The 18,510-nt window shown below is 36.7% G+C and overlaps 1 protein-coding gene across 5 annotated transcripts in view; it reads left to right on the top strand.

Moving 5' to 3' along the window:
- Nucleotides 1-18,510, top strand: part of LOC142748889 (protocadherin gamma-C5-like) — a 352,928-nt gene that overhangs the window by 47,861 nt on the left and 286,557 nt on the right. The window contains exon 1 of one of the 5 annotated variants that reach the window (XM_075856240.1): nt 7,814-10,398. The exons of 3 other annotated variants lie outside the window; for them this stretch is intronic. In XM_075856240.1, coding sequence (XP_075712355.1) covers nt 7,972-10,398 — 2,427 coding nt within the window. In that variant the 5' untranslated portion in view covers nt 7,814-7,971. Of the gene's footprint in view, nt 1-7,813; nt 10,399-13,353; nt 15,934-18,510 lie in introns of those variants that run through there. One more of the 5 variants, XM_075856239.1, reaches the window with a different exon arrangement.

The following is an 18,510-nucleotide window of genomic DNA, read 5'->3' as shown; positions in this document are numbered from 1 at the left end:
CCTGTCTGTAAAATGGCCGCTGAGCTCCGTGCATAGACTTTTATTGCAGGCTTGAGCCCGCCCCTATGCTGCCTCCCGATAGGCTGGGAGAGCCGTTTGCAAGGCATTATGGGGTAGCCTGATGTCAGGTGATCTTCTGTAATCCTCCATTTTAGATGTAACATGTGGCAGGCGCCAAAATGTAGCCGGGTTCGGTCAAAACGGGTTCGGCCGAACCCGGTAAAGTTCGGATTCGCTGCGAACCGAACTTTTCCTGAAGTTCGGACCGAAACCGGGTTCGGTTGTCCCGGTTCGCTCATCTCTATCTACAGTGATCATGTTAAATACAACTGACAATGATGAAGGGGTCAATGCGCAAATCACATATTCTTTCATGAAGGCATCTGGCAAGGTCCATCACACAGGAATTTTTACTATTAACCTAAATACTGGTGAAATCATGATCAATGGAAACTTGGATTTTGAAAAAAAACAAAATTATGAATTGTCCGTCGAAGCAAAGGATGGAGGAGGCCTTGTAGCTCATTGTAAAGTACTAGTAGAAGTGATGGATGAGAATGACAATGCACCGGAGATATCTATCACTTCACTATCTACTCCTATTCCTGAGGATTCTGCACCTGGAACAATGATAGCTCTGATTGAAGTTCATGATCAAGATTCTGGAGACAATGCAGATGTTGACTGTCAAATAATTGAAGATGTTCCTTTTGATTTATTGTCTTCAGACAATTACTATAGACTTGTTTTAAAAGCTGCTATAGACAGAGAGAAAAAATATTCCTATAATCTCACTATTAAAGCTACAGATAGAGGATCTCCACCACTTTCCAGCAAACAAAATATTATATTGGCGATATCAGATGTCAATGACAACCCACCAATATTTTCCAAATCTACTTATGTTGCTTATGTGCCAGAGAACAATTTACCAGGAGCTTCAATATACAGTTTACAAGCCTCAGATCCTGACACTGGAGATAATGCTAAAATAATTTATTCTATTTCTAGCATTATTACAGAAAGTTTATCAATGTCATCTTATGTCTCCATCAATATAGAGACCGGAGTTCTTTATGCCCAAAGATCATTTGATTATGAACAGAACAAGGAGTTTGTAATAGAAGTCACAGCTACAGACAATGGATCGCCCTCTCTGAGCAGCAATGCCACATTAATTATCCGTATATTGGATCAGAATGATAATGCACCAAAAATCTTGTACCCATCACCAGATAATGGAGGTCCAGCTGTGTTTGAGATGGTGCCTTATGTCTCCGAGCCTGGTTCTTTAATAACTAAGGTGGTGGCAGTGGATACAGACTCTGGACATAATGCTTGGCTCTCTTACCACTTCATACAAGTGTCAGACACAACTCATTTTGTGATAAGTGAACACACAGGTGAGATCAGAACATCACGCAGCTTTCAGGAAAAGGACATGCTGAATTACAATGTTGTGGTGATGGTGAAGGACAATGGAGATCCCACTCTCTCTGCTACAACCACCTTAAGTCTTATTATTGCAGATAACTTTCAACAGGTTGTTTTTCCAAAAATCAGCAACAAACTGAAAGATGAAGAAACTCAAAACAACTTACAGTTATACTTAGTGGTGGCACTTGCACTTATTTCCTTATTTTTTATATTAACTGTGATGGTTGTCATTATATCAAAATGTAAACAGCCAAACCCCTCACCAACCTTCCCTTCTCTCGCCACAAATCTGTATCCTCCAATTGATCCCAGGACATTCTCCATGTATAGTGATGGAACATTACCTTTACCGTACTCATATAATGTCTGTGTGGCGTTAGATTCTGCTGAGGGCAACTTTACTTACATGCAACCAAATGGAAATGTTCCTGTGGAAAACCTGATTGATGCTGATAATGCAGAACAAGGAGCGGAAAGTTTCAAAGAAGCTTCTCCAAGCACTGACCAGGTGAGATCTTGGAAAATTCTACCTGCGTTATGAGGTCCTAAATAGTAGATACATTGTAACTATTAGAATCAAATAGTTTTTTTATAGAGTTTTCTTTAAGTCCTGATATCTATTCTCTAAAAATATATACTATTTCTGGTAAGTTTAAATAATACAGTTGTTCTAACAGAGTTTCCGATGATCCTCTGGTAAACCGAGGCTCTGACGCAGCAATTGGTCCCTAATAAAAGAAAGCTCCAATGGTACAGCAGAAGACGACATTGGAGCTGACTTTGTAGTTAGTCACTTGCTACTTTTTCTTCTGTTAATTCATAAATAACATATCTGATATTATTTATTATATGTCCTGTGTGTGCAATGATAATAACAGAGATTAATTTGGAATTCAAAATGGAAATGCACATGTTTTGTTTAGAATCTTTTCCTCTGGTGGGCCCAAAAAGTCTGACACTTCAACTCTTAACATGCAAAACACAAAGCCCTCTTTAATAATATTTTTGTGTATTTTTAAACACATATTTTATTATATTTTAAAATTTCACACCATTTATATATATTTGATCATAGCAGCAAAAAAAAAAAAAAAGGGTAGAAGAAGAAAGAAAAAGGAACAGACAAAACCCCCAAAATATACTTCTTTTTTTCTTTACAGGCGTACCAGATCTACAATATTCACAAATAATTTGTTGTACTCACAGTATCTCTATTCCCACGCACAACCCTCTCAGGTGTCACCCGTCACCTATAATACTGATTCCGCTTGGCTGACACAGCGCTAAATAAACCTTGAGATGGCTAAATTGATGCCAGAGTTTTCTCTTAATAGAGAATAGCAAAATAAATGAAGATCCGCGTTACACCGGATGGAAGTTAATTGGTTGGCTCCGGTAAAATCTCTAATTGCAGAGAGGAGTCAGCAGAGATTTTTGTTTTCATTATTTACCAATGGGACAGGATTGTTACCATAGACACACAGATTATTGGTAAATTCAATATTATTCATGTTATATGTGCATATTTGGTTACTAACTGAGGACATTTTCAACATCTATAAAGTGCTCCCTTCCTTTTCAGTATGTAGACAACCTAAGGAAAAAAAAAGTTGGGTAGAAGAATTAACCTAATGGAAAAAAATTAACTGGATATAAGAGTAGCCTTGAGCCTTGTCAGCAGCATTGAGTTTTCCTTTACTCAAAGAGTTTTCCAGTCCCTAAAAATTGATGGCCTATCATCAGAAAAGATCATCAATAGCTGATTGCTCGGGGTCCGACTGCCGGGACCTTCGCCGATCAGCTGTTTTGAAGGGGCCGCAGCGCTCATATGAGCGCTGCTTCCCCTTCATTCCCGGTCACTGCTCGTATTGTGATTCGCTGACACAGAAGTAGCGGCAGTTCACAGTATTACATCCTTCTCCCGTTCACTTCAATGGGAGAATGATGTAATACTGTGAATCGGTGAGTCACAATATAAGCAGTGACCGGAATGAAGAGCTGATCGGAGGGGGTCCCGGCAGTCGGACCCCGGGTAATCAGCTTTTGATGGCCTATCCTGTTAATAACCCATTTAACATGCTATTTTTGTTAAATATTTTTAAGTACTATATGTTCTATTAATTTTATATAATTTCCACATTTGTATTCCCTTTACATACATCTTTTACATGCGAATAGTTTAATGAATTTAGAGGGCATGTTTTACATTCAAATACGATATAAATTTTATAATGTTTTGAAGATTCAGATTTACATGTTATGTCATATAATATTGTAGAATGTATAGTACCTTTTCCATTGCATTCAGTATACAGGGTTCCAATATTTTCTTGTCCAAATAGGAGAAAATGGGAGATTATATAAGACTAGTAGCACATTATGTCTTCTAGTTCGATCTGTCACTTGCTCAATGCCTTCTTTTTTAACACATGACTTTCAGACGTTATGGTGCACTTACTATATACCATATAATTTTTTACCCACATTTTTTTTTAAAATGAAATAAAAACTCAACCTTGACTTAAAAGTCTGAAACTAACAATGCCAAGTGTAAGTGTGTTAGAACAGTGTATAGGACCAGCGCTCTCCAATAGCAAATGTCAAAAGATAAGTCATTATCAGAGAGCTCCTATCTCATGACTTTCTAACGACTTCTTTACTGATGTGCACATTTTTCAGTAATACAGTATATAAGTGTATCATTAACAGGGTTCATTCCGAGCAGTGTAGGAGGAACTACGTACAATGTTTTTGCTTTTTTTTATGGTCATGTGTGAAGCTGCATAGGATGAAAATATGGTATTTCCACCACTGGGGCTTTCGATTTGTTTTCATTGGAGTCTCAGAAACTAATGAGAATTCTGGACTGTGTTGTGGGAATTAGTCAATTTGAAGACATGTTTATTAGCTAAATCTGTAAAATACACATCAGAGACATGTCACGCTGAACTATGTAATTGTAGTCTAATGTATAGGAAGGGGATGGACTGTTTTGCCTATTTCTCCCTATTGAATATTCCAAAGACAATGATTATAAATGCTAGATCTCCGCAGATTTAACTAAGATTTGAGCTACAGATGTGTTCACCCTTACCTTTGCTTGAATTAGGTTAAGAAATCCAATTTTTCATGAAACCAATGCAATAACTTATCGCGACATGCTAGCAGAACACTTGACAAGCTGCAACATATGGATGTTGCAATCCTTAACTTGACTCTGATAACTTGCTGCAGCGTGATATCACACAACAAAAGCCTTTGAAGAGTCATTGAAAAAGTCAAGATAAGAGATCTGGCCACTGTTTATTTAAAACCTTAAAAGTCAAGGTAAAGACGGCTACATCTGTACATCACAACCACTAACTGGTCAGATATAAACACATATAGCATAGACATCTCGCAACAGAGTATCGTAAAATCATGTTTCTTTTTTTCAAATCTCAGGATATGTTGAGATATGAGGAAAAGTAAGAGAGTTCACATCTGTAGCAGCAGGGAAAGCATGTCAGATAACTGTCCATCATACTGTATGAGTAATATTAGATATACACAAAATAAGGCATAAATGAGCTAAGGAAATTGTAGTATTTTGAAAACTATTGGGGCAGTGGGTATTCTTTACTAAAATAATGAATAGCGATCAATTCCTCACTTTGTTTTTGCAGTATGCTCTGTATTTCATAGAGTGTAAGCCTACTATAGCCCTAATTAGGAAGCATGGGCTTCCACCACCAATGGATCAACCACCCATTTAGGCCCATACAGTACGGACATCAACATAGCTGGTGTGGCTTGCTCAAATAATAAAAACTTCCTCAATCGTTCCAAGCTATGCCCCAAGGCCTACAATGTTGGATTCTAAATCTTCATCCACTTTCTAGCTAGCTGCAACTGCCTAAACTGGTCCGATGTTAAGGCAGAACTTTTTGGCCTATATACCACTAAAACTTACTAAGACCAAGCTCAGTGTTGCCTGCCAGGCCTATGCCCTCCTGAAGGGGAATTGCTACTTAGCCAGAGCCTACCTATTTTCCTTTAGACAGTTTAATGAGGCCGCAATTCGCTACTAGTTTTCCCCTGAGATCTGGGACACCTGCGAGTTACTCCGTCTTGTCAGAGGACCCTGCCATGACATACAGCATCACCATACCACTCCCATGCTGCCACTCATTTGATCCTCGATTTGTTTCGGGTTTCCTCAAATGTCCAATGTTGGGCTCCTACTCTTGTGCCCACAGGGTTAAGTTCTTTATCCAACCTTTCCATAGTTACGTTTTCTTTGATAACACAACTGTTCTTCTCATTTTGGTCCTCTCGGATGTCAGTTGATTACTACAATACAGTACACCTTTGATAATTATCAATAGATCATTGGACTCTGGCTTAATGGACTTTATTTTTCCAGTTATAGAGTTTAAACTGGACTTGACCTGGCATTAGGGCCTTTTTCAGCTTTTATATTACCACCATTATGGGGCACCTGTTTCTTTATAATGTGGGGCTTACAGTATTCTACTGTCCTTGGACCTCTGTCTCACTATTGACCTCCCACCACTGGTTGGTGGCTCAGGTAGCTATATTGGGGATACTTTTTAGATGCTTCATACAATTTTCTGCATTATGGATACATTTACTTATGCAGGTTATCTTCAGCTTACCGATTAATTTGCTTATGTTTATGTGATCTATTTATTTGTTAGGCCTCCTACCCATATGCTTATCCAGCAGTTACGTTGTACTCCAGGATCTTACACCTTATTCTAGTTTTTAGCTCACCAACAAATGTATTAGTTATACATATGCACGTGTCTGTATTGGGCTACTTGTTTGTTGGTAGCTTTATGATTCCCCCTGCATGTCCTCTTATATTATTTTGTTGTTATACTCTTCCTGTCAAGCAAGTGTTGTTTTTGAAATTTACCATCTAATCTGTGATGTCTTACAGATGTGCTGCAAAGTCTATATTGCATATCATGTTTTCTATAAATTATCCTTCGCTCTACTGTAAAATGTCACCTTACTCTGCAAAAAATAAACAGCAACCAAATAAATATCTCATTTATAAAAAAAAAAGGTACATAAAAAGTATTTCTCTAGATTTCAAGTTTTTTAACTGGTTGCCGACACAGGACGAGTATGCTCGTCCTGAGCGGCGAGCACTTCGCGCATTAGGACGAGCATACTCGTCCTGTGTGACAGCCGTTCCTGCGCGCGTCTGTGCGCGCGATCGAGAGCGGGGCAACGGCTGTAATACACAGCCACGGCCCCGCTCTGACAGCGTTAACCCTTTGAACGCCACGATGAAAGCAGATCGCGGCGTTCAAAGAGGGGGGACTGCACATTGATCGCGTCACAGAATATAACTGTGACGAGATCAAAGCCCACAACTCATATGGCCAGACAGCCCAGGGTCCATTGAAGGACCCAAGGGCTGTCTGAACATATTTCCTGTTGTTAGGGCATACTGAAGTATGCCCTTAACAACTGCCTGTGTACAATCAGTACACTGGCTAATGTACTGGCATATAGATCTATGCCAGTACATTACAGTTACAAAATCAAAATCAAAATGATAAATCCCTTTATGGGATTAAAAAAAAAAGATAAATGAATGTAAAAAAAAATTAATGATAAATAAATAAATAAAAAGTAAAAAAAATACACAGAAACACACATTTTTTATAATTAAACTTTTTAAAATAAATAAATAAATAACGTCCCAAAACATTAAATAATATAGACATATTTGGTATTGCCACGACCATAACAACCTGTACAACAAATGTATAACATTATTTATGATGATCGGTGTATGGTGTAAAAAAAAAATATTACAACTGCAGCAGAACTGCTTTTTTTCTGCATTTTCGCTAAAATAAAAATGTATAGAAATTAAACGATAATATATTTGTACCAAAAAATGGTACCTACATAAAGTACAACTCGTCTTGCAAAAAACAAAGTCTCATACAACTACGTCGTACAAAAAATAAAAGAGTTATGAGCGTCGGGATGCAAAGAGGGGAAATGTAAAAAAATTGCTCTGTCCTCAAGGCCAAAATTGGCCGTGTCCTTAAGGGGTTAAAGAAATATAGTTATTGTTGTTGTTGTTATTGTTGTTGTTACATAAAAGAACTGAACATAAAACAGGCAGCTTAGGGATAAAATACATAAAGCAAATTAAAAATGTGCTCACACATTTCAGTAAAAATAAAGCATTTTGACAATCCTGAATTTTTAGTTTTAAAAATAATATAAGGACATTGCAATTCTGTATTTTCACCTCTGAGCGCCGCTGTTTAACCAGTAAGAAGAAAAATTCAGAACTAGAAATCCACTGGTATTTTCCTCTCCTACATACATTGCTGAACTGCTGAAAGAACCACAGCCATTTTCTGGATTGTCCAGGACACAGAACTAAAAATATAATTTAAAAGAAGAATTACAGATTTCTGTTAAAAACAAACTTATGTTTAACATTTACATTGGATGACAAAGTCTTACTGGATATTTTATGGACAATAATCACTGAGGATGGACACAATGGAACCTCCTATACAGGGCAGCAAAGGACTCAGATGGCAAGTAACAATTTCTATCTTATTTTCTTGGCTGTGTCATTCAGTCTCTGGTCAGATTCATTATTCCATTGTAGAAGAAATGAGGAAAGACTCTGTTCTAGCAAATATTGCAGATGACCTTGGATTAGATATTAAGCAGCTCTCATCTAGAAAACTGAGGATTGTATCCAGAGCTTCAGAGAGATATTTCTATGTAAATCTGAATAATGGAAATCTGTATATTAAGGACAGGATAGACAGAGAGACATTGTGTGGGGCAGAAGATTCATGCTACCTAACATTTGATGCTGTGGTTGAAAATCCTTTAAATATTTTCAAAATCAAAGTTGACATTCAGGATATAAATGATAATTCTCCAATGTTTTATCATGATAACATCATTTTAGAAATAATTGAATTTACATTACCAGGAGCAAGATTTGCTTTACAAAGTGCAGAAGATCCAGATACTGGTTCTAATTCTGTACAGACATATAAGCTCAGTGATAACCAGTATTTTACACTCACTGAGAATATCAGAACAGATGGGAGTAAATTTCCAGAGCTTGTCCTAGAGAAACCATTAGATAGAGAGACACAAGGCACTCATGAAATAATTCTAACAGCCCTGGATGGAGGAAATCCTATCAAGTCTGGAACCACATTACTGAAGATAATTGTTATAGATGCCAATGATAATGCTCCTATATTTACCCAGGATATGTATAAAGTCACCTTAAAGGAAAATATCCCAGTTAATTCTACAATAATGATCTTAAATGTTACTGACAATGATGAAGGTATTAATGCACAGATCACATATTCTTTTATTAAAACATCTGGAAACGTTCATCACACAGGAATATTTACTATTAACCCAAATATTGGTGAAATCACGATCAATGGAAACTTGGATTTTGAAGTAGCAAAGAATTATGAATTGTCTGTACAAGCAAAAGATGGAGGAGGCCTTGTAGCTCATTGTAAAGTACTGGTAGAAGTAATGGATGAGAATGACAATGCACCGGAAATATCCATCACTTCATTATCTACTCCTATTCCTGAGGACTCTGCACCTGGAACAATGATAGCTCTGATTGAAGTTCATGACCGAGATTCTGGAGATAATGCAGATGTTGACTGTCTAATTCTTGAAGAAGTTTCTTTTGATTTATTATCATTGGACAATTACTATAAAGTTGTTTTAAAAACTGCTATAAACAGAGAGAAAACGTCTTATTATAATATCACTATTATAGCTACCGATAGAGGATCTCCACCACTTTCCAGTAAACGACTTCTTGGATTGGAGATATCAGATGTTAATGACAACCCACCAATATTTTCCAAATCTACTTATGTTGCTTATGTGCCAGAGAACAACTTACCAGGAGCTTCAATATTCAGTATACGAGCCTCAGATCCTGACACTGGAGACAATGCTAAAATAATTTATTCTATTTCTAGCATTATTACAGAAAGTTTATCAATGTCATCTTATGTCTCCATCAATATAGAGACCGGAGTTCTTTATGCCCAAAGATCATTTGATTATGAACAGAACAAGGAGTTTATAATAGAAGTCACAGCTTCAGACAATGGATCACCCTCTCTGAGCAGCAATGCCACATTAATTATCCGTATATTGGATCAGAATGATAATGCACCAAAGATATTGTACCCGTCATCCGATAATGGAGGTCCGGCTGTGTTTGAGATGGTGCCTTATGTCTCCGAGCCTGGTTCTTTAATAACTAAGGTAGTGGCAGTGGATACAGACTCTGGACATAACGCTTGGCTCTCTTACCACTTCATACAAGTGTCAGACACAACTCATTTTGTGATAAGTGAACACACAGGTGAGATCAGAACATCACGCAGCTTTCAGGAAAAGGACATGCTGAATTACAAGGTTGTGGTGATGGTGAAGGACAATGGAGATCCCACTCTCTCTGCTACAACCACCTTGAGTCTTATTATTGCAGATAACTTTCAACAGGTTGTTTTTCCTAAACTCAGCAACCAACTGAAAGATGAAGAAACTCAAAACAACTTACAGTTATACTTAGTGGTGGCACTTGCACTTATTTCCTTGCTTTTTATATTAACTGTGATGGTTGTCATTATATCAAAATGTAAACAGCCAAAACCCTCACCAACCTTCTCTTCTCTCGCCACAAATCTGTATCCTCCAATTGATCCCAGGACATTCTCCATGTATAGTGATGGAACATTACCTTTTCCGTACTCATATAATGTCTGTGTGGCGTTAGATTCTGCTGAGGGCGACTTTACTTACATGCAACCAAATGGAAATGTTCCTGTGGAAAACCTGATTGATGCTGATAATGCAGAACAAGGAACGGAAAGTTTCAAAGAAGCTTCTCTAAGCACTGATCAGGTGAGATCTTGAAACTTTAAGCTTGTTTTATGAGGTTCTAAAAAAATACTGTATATACAACGTATATCTTAGTTATTTCTTTGAATTTGACTTATATCTTCAAAAATGTTTCTTATAAACACTTTATCGATGTCTGATAATTTAAATAATAAAGTTTAGCAGGGTTAGACTCGCCCAACCCGAGCCTCTGGCACTGGCACAGTAATGAGCTCCTAATATAATAAGACCAAAAGAGTCCAACAAAATATAATCCTATTGATCTGACTTTAAAGACTTTGAAGCTTACTATTTGCCACTAGGGTCTATTTAATCTGGGATAATTCATATTGATAATATCGCATGCCATGTGTGTACAATGATAACAAAAAAGAAATAATAATTTACAGTTAACTTTACCATACGGAAGCATATACTTCCATTCCCATGATTTCCACCAGTGGGCCCAACGAACATTAATCCTCAACTGCAGCTTAGTTAGAAACATGGTTATATTAAATACTTGTGCAACTACTATAATTATGCTTGCCAGAGACCCTGTGAGAGTTGAAATTTTGCAGGTGATATTTTGGTGATTAAAACACAAAGGTTTTTTTTACTGGAGTGCTGCTGTCTCTTCCTTTGCTTCCGGATTTGCTATTTTCCCTGGACCAGGGATTATCCGCTGCGTGCACCCCCCCCCTGAAGCTGGGATCCATTTGTGTTTGGTAGGGTTTGACAGCTGGCTGTGCTGCTGATATCTATCTTTACTACTATAATTACACCATTTTCTTTGCATTGAATCAAATAGAAATGTATTAGGTTACTTCTTATTTATTTATTTTTTACATTTCTTATCAACTCGATTGATTTCTTTGTTGGTAACAATTGTTTTGTAACTATTGGAATACAGATGAATAGATTATTATTTATAATTCAGATTATCGGCTTCCTTATTCAGTCTTTCTAGTAACTGAGAAATCTCTCCTCATTTACAAAGTATTTCCTTATTTCTAAGTATATAGAGAACGTAAGAAAAAAATTTGGGATGCAGAGAGTCAATTGACTCCTATATATACTTGAGTAATGTTTTGTTAATGAGATGAGCCATCCTTTACTTTAGATGCTATTTTTATTAATTGTTACATTTCTAATCACATTTTATATGTTTTATTAATATAATACCCAACCTCCACAAAAATCTTGAACTCACCTTAATATTTCATTTATATTTAATTTTAAAAAAGTTGCCTGATACAGTTTTTGGCTCTTTCCACATGAGTGTTAAGAACCTCCATCAGGGGCGCTGTGATAAATTTGGTCACTTTAATGACATGCAGCACTATTTTAGCCTTCAAAATAACAGAAAGCTTGACAGAACCCAATTACAATGTACAGTGTGACACTGCTAAAGCCAGTGTTTGGATGCAGCAGTCACGGGGATGTATATGTCATCAATGTAGGACATGTAAACAAAGGCCAGTGGTTAACCTCGGAGCATCGGTGCTGGGAGGGTAAGGAATATTGCAGGTGAGTATTGTTTCTTTTTTCATTTTATAACATATCCAGCAGCTTATTTAATTTCTTAAAGTCTCGGACAACACTTTAGAGACTTGACCGGGCACCAACTATGTATCATGATCTCAATAGATTTTCCCACAGAAGTCTTGTAAGCCCTTGTGAAAGAACTTTATGTGGACCTCTTGTTCTCCAACAACTAATCTGTCAGTGATCATCTCAGATCTTCTCCCTCAAGACTCACTTGTGAATCCTTCAATGATGGGCTCTTTGCTCTGGTGTTCATTATCTATTTAGAGCCAATGGTATTATTGTCAGTCCCATCCTTGAAGTCAAGTAGCCAGTAGAACAATATTTTTTTATTGTGATGGTGGTCCCCTTACCTACAGTATGTGAAGCTGCAAATGTGGCACGTCGGGAAGATTCACCATCGGGCTTAAAGCTTTCTTTTCAGAGCAGAGATGGCATTATATACACTGAAGTGAATTGAGTTTACAAAAACCTAAACGGAATTCTAAATTGTGTTGTGTGAATGAGTAATAAAACAAATAACATTTGGAAACCTTACATAATCTCATGCTGTAACATGTGCATCAGAAGAATTGTCAAACTGGATTATTTAAATGTACAGACAGTCTACAATACAGGATGGGGAATGGATGTTTTGCTTCCTGTAGAATACTATAGGGAAAGTTGTCATAAACGTATCTCTATTCACAAAATTTATAGTAATTAGCAAACTTTACAATAATATTTTGGAGAATATTTAAGACATTTAACATTCTTCACTATCATTTATAAAATATAATCCATTCCTCAATATAAATCTAATTTATTAAAACTGTCTAACAGAAAGCATGGCCTTGTTTCCCATAACAGCCAATAACAATGCAACTTTGATTCTTCCAATGCAGCATCATAAATAAGAGCTGAACTTTTATTGGTTGGGGTATGGGCAACAAAGTCATTTTTTTCTGTTGGATATTTTTGATAAATAAGGCACTTTGTTTTTGCAGTTAAAGTTTGCTCTATATTCATAGGGTATTTTATAAGCCTATAATATTATAATCCTGAAGGTCACATCTACCATCTGTATAGGTGCATACAGTTTTTGTTAAAAATAATAATATATAATAACATAATAATAAAAAATCAGTTTCTCTGGGGTTAAGTACTTTTAAAGACCTTTGATTCCTGTTATAAAAAATAAACACAAAAATATTATGTAACTGCTGAAATGCAGAGAAAAAAAATTAGTCGTGTGCTGTTTTTCTAAATATAAATGGCTGTAAAAATAAAGTATTTTGAAAATGTCAAATATATACTTTATAAAATAACGTAAGGACATTGCAATTCCGTATTTTCACCTCTGAGCGCCGCTGTTTAGCCAGTAAGAAGAGAAATTCAGAACTAGAAATCCACTGGTATTTTCCTCTCCTACATACATTGCTGATCTGCTGAAAGAACCACAGCCATTTTCTGGATTCTCCTGGACACAGAACTAAGAGTATGATTTAAAAGAAGAATTACAGATATTATAAACATTTTTATTTTTAACATTTACATCGGATGACCAATTCTTACTGGATATTTTATGGGAAATAATCACTGAGGATGGACACAATGAAACCTCCTATACAGGACAGCAAAGGACTCAGATGGCAAGTAACAATTTCTATCTTATTTTCTTGGCTGTGTCATTCAGTCTCTGGTCAGATTCATTATTCCATTGTAGAAGAAATGAGGAAAGACTCTGTTATAGCAAATATTGCAGATGACCTTGGATTAGATATTAAGCAGCTCTCATCTAGAAAACTGAGGATTGTATCCAGAGCTTCAGAGAGATATTTCTATGTAAATATGAATAATGGGAATCTGTATATTAAGGACAGAATAGACAGAGAGACATTGTGTAAGACAGCAGCTACCTGCTACCTAACATTTGATGCTGTGGTTGAAAATCCTTTTGAAAATTTTAAAATTAAAGTTGAAATTCAGGATATAAATGATAATTCCCCACAGTTTTTTCATGATAACATAATTTTAGAAATAATCGAATTTACAGCAGTAGGAACAAAATTAACTTTGAGAATTGCAGAAGATCCAGATATTGGTATTAATTCAGTGCAGACATATAAGCTCAGTGATAACCAGTATTTTACACTCACTGAGAATATCAGAACAGATGGGAGTAAATTTCCAGAGCTTGTCCTAGAGAAACCATTAGATCGAGAGACACAAGGCACTCATGAAATAATTCTAACAGCCCTGGATGGAGGAAATCCTATCAAGTCTGGAACAACTTTACTGAAGATAATTGTTACAGATGGCAATGATAATGCCCCTATATTTACCCAGGATATGTATAAAGTCACCTTAAAGGAAAACATCCCAGTTAATTCTACAGTGCTCATTTTAAATGCAACTGACAATGATGAAGGGGTGAATGCGCAAATCACATATTCATTTATTAAAACATCTGGAAACGTTCATCACACAGGAATATTTACTATTAACCAAAATACTGGTGAAATCACGATCAATGGAAACTTGGATTTTGAAGTAACACAGAATTATGAATTATCCATAGAAGCAAAGGATGGAGGAGGCCTTGTAGCTCATTGTAAGGTACTGGTAGAAGTGATGGATGAGAATGACAATGCTCCGGAGATTTCCATCACTTCACTATCTACTCCTATTCCTGAGGATTCTGCACCTGGAACAATGATAGCTCTGATTGAAGTTCATGACCAAGATTCTGGAGACAATGCAGATGTTGACTGTCAAATTCTTGAAGATGTTCACTTTGATTTATTGTCTTCAGACAGTTACTATAGACTCGTTTTAAAAGCTGCTATAGACAGAGAGAAAAAATCTTCCTATAATTTTACTATTATAGCTACAGATAGAGGATCTCCACAACTTTCCAGCAAACAAAATCTTAGATTGGAAATATCAGATGTCAATGACAATTCACCAATATTTTCCAAATCTACTTATGTTGCTTATGTGCCAGAGAACAATTTACCAGGAGCTTCAATATTCAGTTTACAAGCCTCAGATCCTGACACTGGAGACAATGCAAAAATAGTTTATTCAATTTCCAGCATCATTACAGAAAGTCTATCAATGTCCTCTTATGTCTCCATCAATATAGAGACCGGAGTTCTTTATGCCCAAAGATCATTTGATTATGAACAGAACAAGGAGTTTATAATAGAAGTCACAGCTACAGACAATGGATCCCCCTCTCTGAGCAGCAATGCTACATTAATTATCCGTATATTGGATCAGAATGATAATGCACCGAAGATCTTGTACCCATCACCAGATAATGGAGGTCCGGCTGTGTTTGAGATGGTGCCTTATGTCTCAGAGCCTGGTTCTTTAATAACTAAGGTGGTGGCAGTGGATACAGACTCAGGACATAATGCTTGGCTCTCTTACCACTTCATACAAGTGTCGGACACAACTCATTTTGTGATAAGTGAACACACAGGGGAGATCAGAACATCACGCAGCTTTCAGGAAAAGGACATGCTGAATTACAAGGTTGTGGTGATGGTGAAGGACAATGGAGATCCCACTCTCTCTGCTACAACCACCTTGAGTCTTATTATAGCAGATAATTTTCAACAGGTTGTTTTTCCAAAAATCAGCAACCAACTAAAAGATGAAGAAACTCAAAACAACTTACAGTTATACTTAGTGGTGGCACTTGCACTTATTTCCTTGCTTTTTATATTAACTGTGATGGTGGTCATTATATCAAAATGTAAACAGCCAAAACCCTCACCAACCTTCCCTTCTCTCGCCACAAATCTGTATCCTCCAATTGATCCCAGGACATTCTCCATGTATAGTGATGGAACATTACCTTTTCCGTACTCATATAATGTCTGTGTGGCGTTAGATTCTGCTGAGGGCGACTTTACTTACATGCAACCAAATGGAAATGTTCCTGTGGAAAACCTGATTGATGCTGATAATGCAGAACAAGGAACGGAAAGTTTCAAAGAAGCTTCTCCAAGCACTGATCAGGTGAGATCTTGAAAATGTCTAACTGCTGTATGAGGTTTTATATAGTACATACATTGTAACTATTAGGCTGGGTTCACACGACCTATTTTCAGACGTAAACGAGGCGTATTATGCCTCGTTTTACGTCTGAAAATAGGGCTACAATACGTTGGCAAACATCTGCCCATTCATTTGAATGGGTTTGCCGACGTACTGTGCAGACGACCTGTCATTTACGCGTCGTCGTTTGACAGCTGTCAAAATACGACGCGTAAAATGACTGCCTCGGCAAAGAAGTGCAGGACACTTCTTTGCAACGTAATTTGAGCCGTTCTTCATTGAAGTCAATGAAGAGCAGCTCAAGATTTACGAGCGTCAAAGACGCCTCGCATATTACGAGGAGGAGCTTTTACGTCTGAAACGAGGCAGCTGTTATCTCCTGGAAACAGTCTGTCTTTTCAGACGTAAAAGGAAGATAGCGTGTGCACATACCCTTACAATCAAATAGTTATTTATAGAGTTCACTTTAAGTCTTGATATCTGTTCTCTAAAAGTATGTACTATTTCTGGTAAGTTTAAATTATACAGTTGTTCTAACAGAGTTTCCGAGGATCCTCTGGTAAACCCAGGCTCTGATGCAGCAATGGGTCCCTAATATTAGAATGCCTTAATGGTCCAGCAGAAGACGACATTGGAGCTGACTTTGTAGTCAATCTTTTGCTACTTTTTCTTCAGTTAATTCATATATAACATATCTGATATTATTTATTATATGTCCTGTGTGTGCAATGATAACAACAGGGATTATGATGGAATGCAAAATGGAATGTTTTGTATAGATGGAGTTTAGGTTATCAGAATTATTTTGTCTGGTGGGTCCAAAGGACTCCAGTCTGATACTACAACTTTCAAAATAAAAAAAATCATAGTTATATTGATTACTTGTATTACAACTCCACCGTTTTCTTCCTTATTTTTTAACACATTTTATTACATTTCAACATTTAGATCATGGCAGCAATAAAAGGGGAAAAGAAAATAGAAAAGGGGACAGAAAAAAACAGCAACATCTAATTATTTTTAACTTTATATACCATATTTACATTATTTACAAATAATTTGTTACACTTACAGTATCTCTATTATTACCCCCAGCACTCTCAGGTGTCACCAGTCTCCTATAATACTAATTCCCATTGGCTGACACAGCGCTGAATAACCCTTGAGATGGCTAAATTGATGCCAGAGTTTTCTCTTAATAGAGAACAGCAAAATAGATCTGCCTTACACCAGATGGAAATTAATTGGTTGGCTCAGGTATAATCTGTAATTGCAGAGAGGAGTCAGCAGAGGTTTTTGTTTTAATTATTTAGCAGTGGGACAGAATTGTTGCCACAGACACGCAGATTATTGGTACATTTATTATTATTCATGTTATGTGTCTTTTGTTACTAACTGAGAAATTTTTCACAATCCATAATGTGTTCCCTGCCTTTTCAGTATGTAGAAAACCTAAGGGAAAAAAATAAGTTGGTTAGTACTATATGTTCCATTCGTTTTACGTAATTTTCACATTTGTATTCCTTATAATTTTATATTTTACATACATCTTTTATAAGCGAATAGTTAAATTGAGAGGGCATGTTTTACATTCAAATACTGTATAATTTTATTTAAAAAATAGTCCCTTTTCCATTGCATTCAGTATACAGGGTTCCAATATTTTCTTGTCCACATAGGAGAAAATGGGAGATTATATAAGACTAGTAGCACATTATGTCTTCTAGTTTGATCTGTCACTTACTCAATGCCTTCTTTTTTAACACATGACTTTCAGACTTTACTGTACACTTGCTATATGTAAATGGACTAATATTTATTGGGGTTCACTCACTATTACTACCTCCTTTTATTAGGGTCACTAGGGTTATGCCCAGCTCCCCTACCTTTTCCTTTGTATTACGCTTTTCTATTTGCCTTGCTACTAAGTGTGATTCATGACCCAAGTGTATAATAAATAAAGGTTTATTACCAACACAAATCACACTCAATTATTAAACACAGTGTACACAAAATATATATCACGGTACAGTATCAGTATACCTCAATACACATAATAATTATTAATATGTAATGAGTATACTGACACTACATATGGTAGATTATTATTACAATATATTACAATACTATCCTAATACCCACCCACGTACCTAAACATACATATGAAATACAGTACACTCATTCTTGCTTCTATGTTCCAGCCTGACCAGACTCTAACTGTCCCTGTGTTAATGTGTTACTACTATTGTAAGGTTAGGGTAATTAGAGAGGTTTGCCCAGGGGAAGTGAATGGTTAAATACCAGGGGAATAGGGGATATACCAGGAATGTGCAGGTAATGTAGGTTTTCATATGCAGGGCTTGGAGGAGCGGTAATAAGTTAATGTGCTTGTTGTATAGGGGCAACGGGGTTAATAAGCTAGGGGGAAGTAGGTCTCACTGTCTAGGGGAGGTAAGAGTTAACCAGGGGGAAAATGGGGCACCAGAGGTAGGAAGCTTGTTTTCCAGGGGAGAGAGAGTTAAGATAAGTGCAGCTGCT

The sequence above is a fragment of the Rhinoderma darwinii genome, chromosome 3 (assembly GCF_050947455.1).
Source record: "Rhinoderma darwinii isolate aRhiDar2 chromosome 3, aRhiDar2.hap1, whole genome shotgun sequence".
Taxonomy (NCBI): domain Eukaryota; kingdom Metazoa; phylum Chordata; class Amphibia; order Anura; family Rhinodermatidae; genus Rhinoderma; species Rhinoderma darwinii.
The sequence above is the reverse complement of the archived record's forward strand: the minus strand, read 5'-3'. Positions and strand labels throughout refer to the sequence as shown.